The 16,062-nt window shown below is 41.4% G+C and overlaps 3 protein-coding genes across 5 annotated transcripts; 2 read left to right on the forward strand and 1 right to left on the reverse strand.

Annotated features, from left to right (window-relative positions):
• The first annotated feature begins 164 nt into the window (after window positions 1–164).
• LOC116601490 (DNA repair protein complementing XP-A cells homolog) lies at window positions 165–9,314 on the forward strand. The gene is made up of 6 exons (XM_032362329.2): window positions 165–531; window positions 2,185–2,290; window positions 2,491–2,539; window positions 2,644–2,757; window positions 3,539–3,656; window positions 8,883–9,314. Exons 1-6 carry the CDS (start codon window positions 288–290, stop codon window positions 9,050–9,052), a joined length of 801 nt encoding a protein of 266 aa, XP_032218220.2. The 5' UTR covers window positions 165–287; the 3' UTR covers window positions 9,053–9,314.
• Window positions 9,060–12,459, reverse strand: LOC5517825 (phosphopantothenoylcysteine decarboxylase). Of its 3 annotated transcripts, XM_032362332.2 has the most exons (6): window positions 12,301–12,459; window positions 12,081–12,176; window positions 10,854–10,892; window positions 10,221–10,310; window positions 9,950–10,118; window positions 9,060–9,408 (listed from the first exon to the last, which is right to left on the reverse strand). In XM_032362332.2, the coding sequence occupies exons 1-6, from the start codon at window positions 12,424–12,426 to the stop codon at window positions 9,344–9,346; spliced, it is 585 nt and encodes a 194-aa protein (XP_032218223.2). In that variant the 5' UTR covers window positions 12,427–12,459; the 3' UTR covers window positions 9,060–9,343. The 3 variants fall into 3 exon arrangements, with proteins under 3 accessions (XP_032218223.2, XP_032218224.2, XP_032218225.2); XM_032362333.2 differs by lacking the exon at window positions 10,221–10,310; XM_032362334.2 differs by lacking the exon at window positions 12,081–12,176 and having other exon boundaries at window positions 12,301–12,458.
• Window positions 12,460–12,497: 38 nt separating this feature from the next.
• LOC5517826 lies at window positions 12,498–14,895 on the forward strand. Its single transcript, XM_032362323.2, has one exon. The coding sequence runs from the start codon at window positions 12,756–12,758 to the stop codon at window positions 14,697–14,699; it is 1,944 nt and encodes a 647-aa protein (XP_032218214.2). The 5' UTR covers window positions 12,498–12,755; the 3' UTR covers window positions 14,700–14,895.
• Window positions 14,896–16,062: the final 1,167 nt, after the last annotated feature.

Consider the following 16,062-nt stretch of genomic DNA (forward strand, 5'->3'; position numbering starts at 1 on the left):
TGAAGGACCCAAAATGTAAGATAGAAATCAACAGAAATTGTCTTTATGAGAAAAGTTTATATATCAAGTACGATATCCAATTGAAGTTATTGTAAATAAAAATAACAGCAAAACACAACTGCCGATAAAGTGGTCACAACGAGGGGTCTACAATCGGGAACTTGGGCTACCTGTGTTGTCATTTACTATGATACAAAGATGGCCGCCTACATGGTAAAGACGAGAAAAACAACAATAGAAAAGCAATGACTCATATATGAAGCTTGCGTTTAAGTTGTAGATAAATCATGTCAGAGACAAAGCTCTCCAGTACCCAGAGGGCGAGAATCGAGCGCAATCGTCAACGAGCCCTTTTACTACGTAGCTCTAGACTTTCAAGTAGACCTTATCCAGACCGTGAGGCGAAATCAAGTCACGGGGAGGGGTCAGGGGGGATCAGCCGAGTTGTGGATACGGGGGGAGGATTCCTACTCGACCCAGAGGACGAGGAAGAGGCGTGTGGACTACCCCAGAACATCGTGGAAGACCCAGGTACAAGACTCTCTCGTTTGTGATTTCATGCTTCAGTTAGGGAGCAGCCATTAATTACTGGGGGGTGGGGGGATGTGCCGGCAATTTTGCAAAACCGTGGGCTCAAAAATTCCCCCCCCCCCCTCCCTTCCTTAAATTCAAGCCCAAAAATCGTGACCCCCCTAGACTGGACGCCCAAAAATTTGCAACCCCCTCCCCCCCCACCACCACTACCATTTGTATATTCAATAATTATATCTCTTTAAAACCACAGAGACTTGATATACATACTGTGTTTAGCTGAATATAAGCTTTTCTAAAATATAGATCAGCTAGCAGGGCAATTTTGTCCTATTTAATTTAAGTATGAATCTTCACTTTCGCTAGTTTAAGAGTGGCACAGATATAAACAACAAATACCAGTGTTGCTAGAAAACGACAACGTCGTCAACAACGTTAACAAAGACATTTGTTTAGGTTTCGCAACATTTTAAAGTATTCGTTTTGTTCAACTGATTTGAACGGGCCGCTTTGTCTGACAACCATGAGAGGGATTCTTAAAATTTATTTATATAAAGACAAGATTGGTACCTGAACAATATGGAACTAGATATACAATAGTAGGAAACATTGTGAACTGAATAGAATTTTCATTTGAACAATGACTCTCTTGCTCAGGATTATATTAAAACCAGACTTAAATTCAATGCCCCAAAAAATGTGACTCCTCCTTTAATGACAGCCCCAAAAATATGCGCCATAAAAGCGTCTTCCTTTGCTTTTTTTTAGGGGGGGGGGTCGGGCTTACAATTTAGTATTTGAAAGATTCACAATTCAGTTATACCCCAAAAATATGTATATAATTACCGTAAATGACCTAATAAATGCCCCCTATCTAAAGAACGCCTCTGATCTAATGTACGCCCCCCTAAGCTTACACGTTTGCAATGAACGCCCCTCTCTAATAAATGCCCCTCTCTTCTTCCCTGCTCCCTTCCCTGCCAGCTTAAAAACAAACGACATAGGAATTCCGGAAATATCAATGGTAATTTAATTACCATCTTGCTTAATCAACACTAGTAGGTGAGTAGCGTCTTTTTCAAAGTCAAGTTTAAAATGAGGGTACCGCTCTTTAGCGTTCCTGGTCTCATTGCTTAGGATGTCTGCATTTTTTTTTTCGTTTTGTCCTCGCAGTGTAGCATCCAGGAATAACAAGGCCTACTTCTCGTTTCCACATACTTGCACTGTTAAGTCATTGCATTCATCCCACGGTAAACTCTTGCTATGCAGGCTATAATTTAAAATGATCCTGGCTGAGACTACAACCCCACTGCCATTGGGCAGGGCCGTAGCCAGCATGAGGCAAATGAGGCACTCGCCTTGGTAAAATTTTGATGCTTAGTGTTTCACAATTGAAAAGTATGAGATAAAACACCTGCTTTTGTTGGATTTATCATCCAGTGGCTAACTTTGCCTCGGAAAAATTTTGATTCTGGTTACAGGCCTGTTGGATTTGTTATATTTTCAGTTTGTAAAGATCGCCTCTTTCTAATAACCGCCTCCTATCTAATGAAGGCCCCCTCAGACCATCGAAATTTAATAAATGCCCGGGGCGTTTATTAGGTCATTAACAGTATTGTAAGTTAATTGTAACAATATTACCTTTACCACCAGCCCCAATACTAGGAGAGGACCAGAAAATCTGCACTGAGTGTGGAAAAGAGTTTATGGACTCATTTCTTTACAGTACATTTGATGCACCCATCTGTGATAACTGCAGGTAATGATTGACTTGTGTGCGTGGGGGGGTCGGGATTTTTCCGTAAAAAGCAAGTGGCGGATTTTTTAGTGAGAATCTGGAAAACTTTATGTACAAACCAGAAGATTTCATGTCCCTGTCCATTTATTTTTTTATTTTTATTTTTTTTTTGTAATGCGGGGAAGCAAAATGTTGATGATAGCAATGTAATTTTTTCACAGAGATCATAAGGAGAAACATGCACTGATAACAAAAACAGACGCCAAGCAGGTATTTTTGTTAATTTTTTTCTCTTATGTTAGAAGAGGGTGGCAATCATGAATCACATACAAAATTTTCAATGATCATAGAATTAATAAAGATTTTTTTCCCAGCAATTTCTTTTGAAAGATGCTGACTTCGATAGGAGAGGGCCGCCCCTGAAATACAAACTAAAGAAAAACCCTCATTACGCAAGGGGTGACATGAAACTTTATCTCAAGTCGCAGGTAAAAACAGCATTTTGTACCCACATGGCTCCTGGGGTATTAGGCTTAGGCTGAATAACTGGTCTGGTAATTTGTCCTGCGATTGAAATTTTAGCCAATCAGGTTAACCATTAGGAAGACTCAAGTAAGAAGCTAGAACTCTCGAACCTGAAATCTGATGGATTAGCAGTGTTAAAATGTTTCTGATAAAGAGAGTTTTTTGCACAATGGCCTTTAATTGTCTTTTACATGGAACGAGTGTGTTTACCCTACAGGCTTCGGAGAATTGCTCGGGTTGAGAATAGGAGCTTTTATTGGGATGTTTATAACCCTTGACTGATGAAGCAACGGCAGAACAATGAAAAAGTTGGAGAGTTTGTGAGGATTAGCACGATTCATACTTCCTGGCCTCTGTAGCATGGGGGAAATGTTTCACAGCTAGTCAAAATCCTTATTTTACTTTTAAAGCTAATAATCGAAGATTGTCGAGGCAAATTAAATATTCTATTCACATTTTGACAGGCAGGAAGTGATTGGCACTTATTTTTTATTTTGTACATTTTAGTGGGCTATATTGGGCATTGAAATGCTGATTTTGCACTTTCTCCTGTATTTACCTTTTCGAGTGTTTATGGATGTTTTATAGCATGAATAGATTCAAAGAAGTTGCATGATATCGGAAGTGACGTCACGGACAAGCGTTTGTGACCATTGATCCAGCCGTAGTGGGGCGAATAAGGCCTAGTGATGGCTGGAAATCGAGCCTACATTAGGCTAAACAATAAATGTTTTTGGTTTGAAGGTAATTGCACGTGCATACGAAGTGTGGGGAAGTGAAGAGGGTCTACTGCAAGCAAAAGAAGAGAAATCTGAAAAGCGAGAAGAGCAAAAGCAAAGAAAGTTTGACAAGAAAGTTAAAGGTGAATTCCTCGTTCAAAAATAATAAATGAGTTTAAACAATGGAAAAATCACCTCATAATAATGACAATGTTTAATAAAAAAGCTCTGACGTCACATTAATCTCACTAAAGTAATACAACTATTGTTACACACAGTACCAAAAAAAAGTGTTCACATTCATGTTCACACAGTCATTTCTGTGTGTTTTTTGGCTTGAATTTGTCACACAAAAAGTCATGATAATAGGTCTTGATCAATTAGTGAAAGTTGCTGTAATAAGTTGACTTGAAGGCTTTTTATTCACCTATTTTATTAACACAATACAAAACATGGCGGACTACACGAGGAACTCCATCCGGGTGCGCATGTGCGAAAGATATGCTAATTAACCGGAAGTAAAACTACAACATCCCCTTCTCTAAGCTGAAAAGCTGAAAAATTACATGAGTACAAATGTGACTGGTAGTGTCCAATTAGGGATGTAAAAAAACAAAGAACTTTGCAGTACTAATAATAACATAGTTCAATATCTAATGTTTGTGTAGCAAATGCTACAAGTTCAGTCTGTCTGGGGGCTTCACTGTCCGTGTTGATCTGCGTAATGGTGGACCACTTTGGGTAGGTGTGGACTTCGCAGGGGTACCAGGTGTAGACGTCCTTGGCTCTGTTGGGGGTTGGTTGCCGTTAGGTGCTGGTTCTGCTACAGGCTCGTAGTCATCAGTAGCTGAGGTATTATTCAAGCTTAGTTTTTCACCTGTGGGACGAATGTGTCTGCAGTTTCTGGTGAGAGTACTGCCATTGGCCATGTCCACAATGTGCGAGCGTGGGGTTGGCGCAGCGGCTCGAACTATTCCTGGCTCCCATTTGGAGTTGAGGGGGTTGAAGACTCTGACAGCGTCCTGAGGGTAGACAGGCTGTAGACACTTGGAAGTCCTGTCGTAATATGATTTCTGTCGGTCTTGTCTGGCTTGCAGCTTGACATTGGCATCATAGTCAGGTTTGTTCAGTAGTGCATGCCTGGAAGTAGCTGGCAGGTTAGACTGATATATTCTGGAATTTAGCAACTCTGCTGGTGATGGCAGGGTGTGACCCAAAGGGGTTGTTCTCAGGCACAGCATGGCTAGATGTGGGTCTTGCCCTGATTCCTTGCACTTTTGAAGGAGATCCTTGACAGTTTGCACATTTCTCTCTATGAAGCCATTAGCCTCCTTGTAGTATGGGCTTGTAGTTGTATGAATAAATCCATAGGTGCTGCTAAAAACCTTGAATAGAGCAGACGTAAACTGGGTGTCATGTCCTGTGACAAGTTTGTCTGGTATGCCATGCTCCTCAAATATTCCTTTGAGGTGAGCGATGACAGTAGATGATTGGATGTTAGTTAGCTTGCGCACAATTGGGAACTTACTGTAGTAATCAGAGAGTAGTAAGTATGGTGAACCGTTCCAGGAGAACAAGTCAGATGCTAGGGTGTGCCAGGGCCTTGGTGGAACATCATGAGGCATTAGCGGCTCTTTAGTGTTCATGGACTGATTATGCTGACAGGGAGCACAACTCTTGACCATGTTGTCGATGTCGGCATTGATGTTCGCCCAAAAGACTGATCCCTTGGCTCTGAGCTTGCATTTTTCCGCACCCTGGTGTGCATAGTGTAGCTGCTGTAGAACATCTGGTTGCAGGGTCTTTGGAATTACAATTCGGGTACCCTTCAGGACCAATCCATCGGCGACAGTAAGTTCGTCACGATAGTTCCAGTATGGGTGTAGTAACTCAGGGCATTCAGCTCTTTTGTTTGGCCAACCTTGGGCGATGACGGCACGAAGTGAGTGAAGTGTTGTGTCCTTCCTCGTCTCCTCTTGGATCTGCGTTATCCTAGTAGGGCTAGCATTGAGGTGCAAGTGTAGCTCATGTATAGAGACATCAAGTCCAGCGATAGTGTCACCGGGACTTGGGTTAAGTCGTGAGAGGGCGTCGGCCAGGGGTATGTCCTTCCCTGGGACATATCGAATGTCGATGTCGTATTTCTGTATCCGCAGCATCATCCTGGCAATGCGGGGTGGCGCGCTGGCCAGATGCTTTTTGAATATTGCCTCCAGTGGCTTGTGGTCCGTGTGGACCTGGACGTGGCGTCCATAAGCGTAGTAGTGGAATTTCTCGAGACCATGGACGACTGCAAGCATTTCCCTTTCTATGTTGGAGTACCTCCTCTCGGTTTCAGTGAGTAGCTTACTTCTGTACTCCACAGGGCCTTTATCTTGGATGAGTGTCGCGCCGAGGCCACGTTGAGATGCATCCACCTGGATTACGACAGGCTTGGTGCTGTCGAAATACTGCAGCGAGGCTGGCGATGTGATGAGCTTCTTGATATCATCTACAGCTTTCTGGTGTTCTGGGCACCACTGGAATTGACTACTTTTCCTTGTCAAGTCCCAGAGGACCGCTGCTGTTGAAGCGAGGTTGGGTATGAAACGGCTAAGGTATTGCGTCATACCTAGGAAGACTTGGAGATCTGTGAGGCTCGTTGAAGGATCCATGTTGTTGATGGCTTCAACCTTAGCAGGGTCAAGTTTCAGACCATCTGCACTTAGGGTGTGTCCGAAGAAGACAAGTTCCTTGCTGGCAATTTTGCATTTGTCAGCATTGAATTTCAGACCAGTTTCACGGGCACGCTCCATTACTGCTTTCAGGTTATTGTCATGCTCCTTACGGTTGCGTCCGTAAACAACTATGTCGTCTGTGATGCCTGTCACCCCAGGTAAGTCACCAAAGGTTTCATCGACCTTCTTTTGGAAGATGTCCTGAGCACAAATCAGACCAAAGGGTAGTCGTAGGAATCTGAATCTTCCATGGGGAGAGTTGAATGTTGTATAGAGTGAGCTTTCCTGGTCAAGCTTTATGTTCCAATAACCGCTGCGGGCGTCAACTATGGAGAAGTACTCGGATCCACTTAGCTTTGATAAGACTTCATCAAGAGTGGGTGTACGATGATGTGGACGTTTGATGGCGCAGTTGAGGTCCTTTGGATCAAGGCAGAGTCGTATGGAGCCATTCCGCTTTGTGGAACAGACTAGCGAGTTGACCCAGTCAGTGGGTTCATCAACCTTGGTGATGATTCCTTGCTGTACGAGGGATTCCAACTCCTTGCGCAGAGGCTCCTGAAGTGCTTCAGGGACTCGTCGTGGCGGGTGAACCACAGCGGGTACTGTAGGGTCAAGTGTGATATGGAATTCTCCGCTGAAGCATCCGATGCCTTCGAAGCAGTCAGCATACTGTCTTAGTAGAGCTGCCTTTGCCTCAGGGTCATCCTTGGGTACTTGAGCTGGTCGTATTTCGGCTGGCTCAGCCTGGTCTTTGCTTAGACTGTGGTTAAGGGTTACAAGCTTCATTGCAGTACATGTGGGTAGTCCTAGGATTGTAGGTCCTGTCGTGTTTACAACATGAAATTCATGAGGGCTGGACTGACCGTTATGTAGTAAAGTGAGGTTGCAGGTACCGTAGTGTTGTACTTCATGGCCTCCATATGCTGTTATCCTTGTATCTGATGGGGCTAAGCTGAGGGGCTTGCCGTCTATGTCGCAGAGTGACTCTGGATAGATGTGCTTGTAGTTGCTTAATGGGATCACATTTCCTTCAGCACCAGTGTCAATCTTGCATAATAGTGGTAGTGTCCCGTTACTCGAGTTAACCTGTATGTTGACGAGCGCTTGAGTGTTCTGTCGAGACATACTATCAATGGTCAGAGAGTGAAAATATAACTGTGGGGAATCTAGGGGCTCAGGTGCAGTGCTAGCATTCTCATTGCTGAGGGTGTTTATCTGTTGCTTTGATTTGTTCCGGTTTCCCCGCCTGCCTCTTCCCCTCGGGGTGGGACCTTGGGGTTTGGTGGAACGGCAAACCTTGGCCCAGTGGTTTGGTTTCCCACAGTTGCTGCATTTTGTTCCGTTTGCGGGGCACAGGGATTTTTGTGTCACATTATGGCTAGTGCCACAGTTCCCACAAGTTTGTATTTGTTTATTTTCACGTGAGTGTGTCTTGGGATGTGAAGAAGGGCTTTTGTGGGTTGTTGCGTGTACAGGTATAGTGTTTGTGCCTCTAATATCTTGTAACTGAGCCGAAGTGGCTTCCTCAGTCCTGGCTATGTCTATTGCCTTAGCGAGCGTTAGAGTGTTGTCTAACTCGAGGAGTTTAGCCTGGACACGTGGGCGGCGAGACCCGAAAATTAGAGCGTCAATAATGTGTTCGTCTACATTATCATACCTGCATTCGCTGGCTAGCAATCTTACTTTCTTTATAAATGAATCCACTGATTCATCGTCCTTTTGCTTCAGAGTGCGTAGTTTAAATCGTGCTAAGCGAAAATTGCTCTTGGGGGCGACGTATTCTTCAAACTTCTCCCAGTAAGTTGACAGCTTTTTCTTCTCGTCTGAGGTTAGCGACCACGTAGAAACTAATTCAATTCCTTCTTCTCCCGTCCATATCAACAGATAACTGACCTTTTCTTCCTCCGATTTGGACTTAAGCGGGCCAGAAAAGTACAATTCGACGGTTGCCTTGAACTTTTTTAGCGCTTGTTGAAGATCGGTTGCATTCCAGTCCATACGAGGGCTAGTGAGTCCAGTGAGTTCGGCCATTTTCCTTGTGTAAACTTGCTAGATTTCTCGTAAAATACCGACCTGGTATGTTTGAGAGTGATTTTCCTTCAGTTTGCTTCTGACACCATGTAATAAGTTGACTTGAAGGCTTTTTATTCACCTATTTTATTAACACAATACAAAACATGGCGGACTACACGAGGAACTCGATCCGGGTGCGCATGTGCGAAAGATATGCTAATTAACCGGAAGTAAAACTACAACAGTTGCCAAATTGTGAAAAGGAACTCTTCTCCAACTTCCTCTTATCAGTCAACCTCTGAAAATCTCAAAGCTTGAGAATTGTTTGGGGGGAGGGTGGGGTATATTCATTATACATTTGCCGTATAGGAAGCTCTCGCAAACAAATCCACTTATAGATCTCACGAGGGTGTCAGATAAATTGCGCTACACAAGGGAATAAATGTTTCAAATATTTTAATAGAAAATAGGCAAAATGACAATTTTCTATAGAATAATTATTCGGAAGCGATAAAAAGCGGGAGATTTGGTGCTTAACGCAGGAGAAGGGGTCCAAAATCTTGAGACTCTCGCCTAATGCGGGAGAGTTGCCCGGTATGAGTCAGTGCACTTATTTCCCCTTCTTTTGGCTCACAGAGCTACGTAAAGCTGTGAGGACAAGTACTTGGAGAAAAGACTTGTCCAAACATACCCACGAATTCCTTTCTGAAGGTAAAGAGGGTGGAGAAACTTATGACAAACAATTGGACACATGGACCAAAACATGCAAGACATGTGGATACAAACTGACCTATGAAAAAATGTGATCAGAACCAGAGACAAATAACATTTATATCGATCATTCAACGGCAATATTCTCTTGTACATATTTACATTCTTTTGAATATTCAAGTCCATTGAAAGGATGTTTTCCAAAGGCTGTGCTGTATAATTGAAACTATATTCAAAGCAATGCACTTCCTATTTACATGTTAGAAAATTGTACAAAATGGGTGTAGAACTGTTATCATTCTTGAAATGCTTGTAAATACATTATTCAACATTATGTAAATACATTATTCAACAGTATTTTATATACAGTCCCGATATATTTTTTTCTATTTATTTAAATGTTTCAATACTGTGGAAACAATAGTTTCAACCTCTGCCATTGCACCAACTCCTGCAGATACAAAATAAAACAACATTTTAGTTTTAGTGTCACTCTCCAACAGCAGATGACAGCAACCACCACCACACACAGTCTTAGAATTTAATATTTGGAAAAGTTGATCTTATCTGGGTGAGGGAGGAGGACTCCCCTTATAAACCTGACATCTCTTAGGATGTAAAAAATGCCTAAAAGCTTTGGCTTTTAAAGCTTTATTATAGGTCTGCTCTCCCTTAGAATTAGGATTTAAGATTGCTGGCTTTTTAAATTGTATGTCTACTATGCCTTAGGGTGTAAAATATACCCAATGCCATCCCCGAGGCTTAAGGTTGTTGCCATGTCTTAGGTATCAAGATGGTTGTGGACAAGGAAAAAAATTAGTCATTAGCATAGCATTAATTGTGCACAAAAGAGATTTGTGTATAAATGAGGTTAAAAAAAGTACAACCTTTGAAAATCAACATCTCTTAAAAGCCCCAAGATCTCTAATTTGATTGAAATTTCTGTAACTAAGCCCTTTTTATATATTTTTTTTCTTGGGTTTTTTCATTACCAACATCTCCACATGCCAACTTCTTGCTGATTGGGAAAATCTGGACATATCCCAGTCTGCACAGTCTTTCTATGTGTTCCGATGTGAGGGGGTGTTCCCACATATAAGTGTTCATTGCTGGGCAGAATAGTAATGTCTTCTTTGTATCCCAAGCACGGACTATACATGTCTAAAAAAAAAAACTATGTAGGTTATTTGCTAGTTGTCCACTAGGACCACAAATTGTAATGAAAAATATATTGTATGAAAAAGATCACAAACCATCACATACTAAGAGGTTGTCACAGATTCCATTTGCAAGTTTAGCCATTGTGTTGGCATCAAGTGGTGCAATGACCATCATGTCAGCCCATCGACGCAACTGGGGGAGAAGGCAAACAAAGGGTTCCAAATAATACACAGGACAAATGTACTCTGATTTTTTTAAAAAGTCTTCTCGTGCCAAAGGAGTGAGCACAAACTGAACAGAAAAAAACCCCATAGACAATCATGTACGTGTACATACTAATCAGAGAGTGTTGAAACATTATGAAGATTTAAACAACGACACTCATAAATCACACACTCCTATTGGTCAAGGGACCATGTGTTATTAGAGGACACACGCACTCTTTGGGGTAAGCATGTGATTGTGCTCCCCAAAACTAGATTGTTGTCACGTAAGAAAACAATGTTTTTTTCATTGATAAAACAAATAGATCTCTTTTTGCGTGTGTCTGTCCTCTAATAGATGTACAGAAGATGTCACAGCATGTTATGAAAAACAGTCACACAACTGTTTCACGAGGTAATGGTTGACTGAAATGACAAACAATATGAACTAATATAGGATAAAAAAGGAGAAAGGGTGACCCAGCAATACAGAGATACTTGTTTCTTTGTGTCTGTTATGTTTGTGTTTCACCTCAATGTGAAGTACAGGGTCTGAGAGACTGCTCCATGTCTAGAGAAAAGGATATACATGGTCAAACAAAATTATTCACAGATTTGTATCATTATGGGGGACTTCCACATGGGCATATCCACAATTTCTTGAAGCCGAGCTTTACTTTGAACAGAGGGGGGGGGGGGGGGGTGAATAGGTTCGCGGATCGGAGGATTCGGCCCCAAAATGCTCATGGATCAGTGGATTGGCAGATTTTGGAAGTACGGCAGATCGCGGATCTCTTCACAATTCAGGCGCATATTTCGGATTTTGACTGCTTTGATGGTCAAATTTCTTGTTTTAAATAAATTTCAATTGATGCTATTGTTAATCTGTCAAACCATGCGGATCTAAAAAATTCTGCGTATGCACTTGAACAGAGACGTGTCTAAAGAAAAACACAGGATGGGGTCCAGAGTAGCAAGACACTGACCACAGATCAATCAAGTTCAAACCAGTATCCTTAGCTCTGGTCACTGATGCACTAGTCATTTGAAACCCCCACCCCAATGGTCCCGGGGAAGTGTGGGATTAACATTGATGTTTAGAGCATTTTTTAATGCGATTCTGTCCTGAGGGGGTGGGGGAATTGACAGTTTTTTACTCTAAGATTTGTATCCACCTTGGGGGTTAGGGGAAAAATGAATAACATCACAAAATGTACTTTGCAAAAGTCAAGTCAGTTTCTAGTTTGAGACTTTTTCTCTTTTGTAGCAAGCAATTCCATGTATCAGCTTGTGGCAAGATGCATGGCAAAATGTGCAAAAACGAATATGAATGATTACTAATTCCAGATGAAGATAATTTTTTTTCCTTTTTTTTTTTGTTAATTGTTGTCTTCATAGTTATAAGTACAAATTCAAAGTGTACTGGCTTTGAAAGATATTGGCTTATGCATTCCAAGGGGTAGGGGTATTTGACTGCAGTTTTGTCCCAAGAGGGTGGAGGCTTTTCTCTGTTTTGTGCAGCATCAAAGTCTAATCCCCCACCCTTCCCAAAGACCATGGGGGTGGGGGTTTCAATTGACTTGTGCATAAATCCATCTTAAAAATTTTTCCATCCAAATGCGCATAAAATTAACCATATTGCAACATTAAAAGTTGCAACCAGAGACGAAATCATCTCATCATATGAGCAGGGCTGGGACTAGGTCAGAATGTGATCAATGACCACACAATAAGCTTAATATAGCAATATAACCATTACCTGCCACTCATCTTGATCTCTATATACTTTTATTGGAATGTCGTCAATGTTGAAGAAATGCATGGAATTCTCAGTGGCGACAATCTTTAAAGCTATCTGAACACCAAAGTAGCAATACTTAAGTACTGTACTTAGATGGATCTAGGCTTTGATTTGTGGTGATAAAACAAGTGAAGTGCAATTATTGATGCAGTGATTTCAGTACTGTCAAGCGCTTTACCTTTGGATTAGAAAATGATAAAAGCTCATTGACTAATTTCTGCAATTTGATAGCTGCAACACTACCCGTAACACCAACAAGTACATTAAAGTTCTTTGCAAGGTTTTTTTCTGCATCGTCCGCCATCTTTAAAATACCGTAAAGTCATGGGATCCCTGTGGTTTACTAAGGCCACAGATATCCTAGATTTTCACAGGCTGTCGAAACGCCTGTCTCCCCAGTTTACTGAAAATGACCCGCCTAATTTTTTTGTATTTTTTTTTCGGTTTTAAAAAGAATACAAACGTAAGAGACCAATGCTTTAGTTGCTTAGTTTTCTGGATCCCTGTGGTCAAAGTGGCCTGGTTCTGAGGACTGGAACGACTATGCGAATATCTTGTTTTGCTGACCCGTTTACTATGAAATAATCATTAAACGGTACTATCCCGTTTAAAGTCCTTGGAACAACCTGTGAAATGCCTTTAACGTGTCTCCACTGCAAATCAGGAGCTGTTGGATATGACGAAGAAGAGGACGTCATGGTTTGTGGGACGTGTGGAACAATTTCCGAGGAGGGAAAAAGGAGAGCGTTTCAACATGACCCGGTTCCCTGGGTTTCTCCAAACCTCAAATTCTCGGCTAACAGTGATTGGCGATACAAACACCATCATGCAGAACTCTTAGGGAAAGAGCGGAAAGTTAAGAAAATTATGTCAGACGAAGGTTGCAAGCTAAATCTTCCACCGCGAATCATCGACGAAACAATGAAATTTATTTTACAAACTGTTTACCGGGCAGAACTTGATTTGCATCGGAGAATTCGTCCGCTTGTATTCGCTAGTATTTATATCGTAGCAAGGCAGAACCGCGTTTCTTTGTCGTTGCGAAATATAGCTCACGTTGCAGATATGGATGTTTTCCGTATTGGCCATGTTGTCAAGTTTATTTGCTCGTCGCTGAATATTGAACTACAGCAAACAAACGCACACGACTACTTGTCTGTCTTAGTAAAGGACTTTGAAGTACTTGGGGCCAGGGAGGTAGAGAATCTTGCTACCAGTTTGTTGGACTTCTTAGGAGATCTTTGCTTGGCACACGGACGCAATCCAGTTACGTTGGCTTATGTCTCAGTGTTTTTAAGTGTTGAAAGTAAGTATGCAAGACCTAGTAAAAAGATTCATGACAAGATATGCTTAATGCACGCAATATCAGGGACAACTGCCAAAGGATTCTTGCAAAAAATACGCCGTGAGTTATGTCACATTGTGAAAGAGTCTTTGCCATGGATTGGTCCAGTTCGTCCCCGTGATGTTGCCAAGTTCATACCAGATGTAATTCAATATAAGAGCTTAATCACTTATGAGCCAAGGACATTTAGTGGAAGAAAAAGACGGGAGAAGATCAGAGCCGAAAGGCAGGTCATCCTTGACAGAGTGAAAGATAGAATTAAAAGAAAGGAAATCTTTAGTCAGGTAAATGCATCAGTGACTAGGCAAGCATCAACAGAGATCTTATCAGACAATAAAACTGTATCCAATGTTAGTCAGCCATTCTTTAAAGAGAAGGAAGGGATCTCCAACAGTGTGACAGAAATAGCCTTACCTGAATTGTCAATGAGTGATGAAACACTTGGGAAAATAAGCAGTTCATCAAGCACAGCTGTTAACAATGATGCCAGATCTGCTGAGAACCAGAAAGCCACAACAGACAAAAGTGGCTGTAACCCAGATCAACTTAAAAATGAAGGAGTTGAAAGCTCAACAAGCACTAAGCTGCAAGAAGAGGGTGCATGTCTGTTACAGACATTGCCTCAAAGACAGGTGTCTAGTGAAATGCATGGTCACACTAAGGAACAGAAAAAGGCAACAAGTAAAAGACCAGCAACAGATGTTGGCAAAGCATCTTCACAAGCTAAAAAGACAAAGCCAGAACAACCAAAGATGAGCTCCAAACTGCTACGCTTGAAACAAAAGTATGAGTTATCCAAATCCAAACATGCCAAGGGTAGTACAGTAGCTCTTAGAAAGATTTCCAAACAAGAGAAGGCAGAAACACCATTTGCAACAACACCAATCAAAATACCTGGAGCACCCAAAGACAAAGAACTTTCTTGTACTGAAGATAAGGAAGACAAAGATCTTTCTAATACTGAAGAAGCTGGTCACATGTTTGGTTCTTCTATTGATGAAAAAATGATTGAGTTTCTTGTATCCTGTGGAGTTGAGGACAACAAGATTCTTGTAGGTAACCTAGAGTCATTATTTATCCACCATCAGCCTCTCATGACAGGATGCGATCTCGATAGGGAGGATCTAGACGATGATGACATACCAGAAAGTGAAATGTCCAATTATATCAGGAATGATAAAGACCTTAAAAAACACAAGTTGATTTCAGCCCATGCAAGTAAGCTTTTGTGATGCACTGGTATAAAGATTGGGTCAAGTAATGCAAACAAGATTTTAATAGAGAAAGTAAATTCTCATATAAGTTGTGAGACTTTTTAAGAAAGTTTTTGTTACAAAATTAATGATAAGGGCTGTGAAATTATCACCAAAAATGATTCATCCATACTCCATGTATGAGAACCTGGGAAATATAAAATCAAATGATAAACGTTTCTCTCTGTCTTTCTACTGGCCAGTTTGGCAGTGTTTATTTTTTTATCATCCTGAAATTCTCCCTGACCTTCCTATTGGGTAAAAAGCTTGAATATCTTTCATTTCGAAATCTGGTTTTAACCTTGTGTAAAAAGTTAACTCCTCTCTAGTTTGAGAATTTAAGTTTCTTAAAGTAAAACACAACTTTACCTAGTCAGCAGTACAAAGCTTTCCAACAGAGCTTTGCAGTCCCATCTCTCAACTTGCAGCTTATTGCTAAACAGGGCCTTATTCCATGGCTGCTTGTATTTTGTTATTTAACCTAGCTTTTATGTTAGCACATTGGGAGAATGTCTAATGACATCATTGATCTTTTGGGGCATAATGAAAGCTGTGTGCTTGTGGACGTTTGCAAACAAAGGATTCCCTCGTTCTTATATTGTATACTTGGGTATAAACAGGGGAAGCCTCCACCTCACGTTTACGTTTTCGTACTCGAAAGGGGATTTTCTCTGTGGGTGCTTAGAATCTGGTGTTTTAATTTTAATCCTTTTTTAGATTTAAAGGTTTTTTCTTACATAATTCAAATATCTATATACCTGCAAGGATGCTTGCGTAATAAAGTGCCACGAAATTTTGCGTTAACTGCTTAGGGAGCCGTCATTACTTAGCAGGGGAAGCGCTACTAAGTTTTTGGGGAGGTACTCAAATACTGCTTAGGGAGCCGTCATTACTTAGCAGGGGAAGCGCTACTAAGTTTTTTGGGTAGGTACTCGAATACTGCTTAGGGAGCCGTCATTAATTAGCAGGGGAAGCGCTACTAAGTTAGTGGGGAGGTACTCGAATTTCAATACAGGTTTTAGGGGACTTATTTCAGAGGGGAGGGGGGGCTGTCACCCAACAATTTTGCTAAAAACATAGCGACATTCGGGCCATATTCCGCTTGACACAAGATAAATATTTTATTTTACAAAGCGCCTCATACCCTTATTTTTTTTTTGTACCACACGTCACCCTAGCAAGAGAAGCTAAACGTGCTCATCGTTAAAAAAAAAATGTTGATGCTCCTGGAAGAATGTGCTGTACTTTTGGCAGGAATATTTCACGACTAAAGACTACATTTCAATAAAGTGACCGATACGACCGAAACTATTTTATTCTGTTTTTAGTCAATGCGGGCAGG

The sequence above is a fragment of the Nematostella vectensis genome, chromosome 5 (genome assembly GCF_932526225.1).
Source record: "Nematostella vectensis chromosome 5, jaNemVect1.1, whole genome shotgun sequence".
In the NCBI taxonomy this organism is placed as follows: domain Eukaryota; kingdom Metazoa; phylum Cnidaria; class Anthozoa; order Actiniaria; family Edwardsiidae; genus Nematostella; species Nematostella vectensis.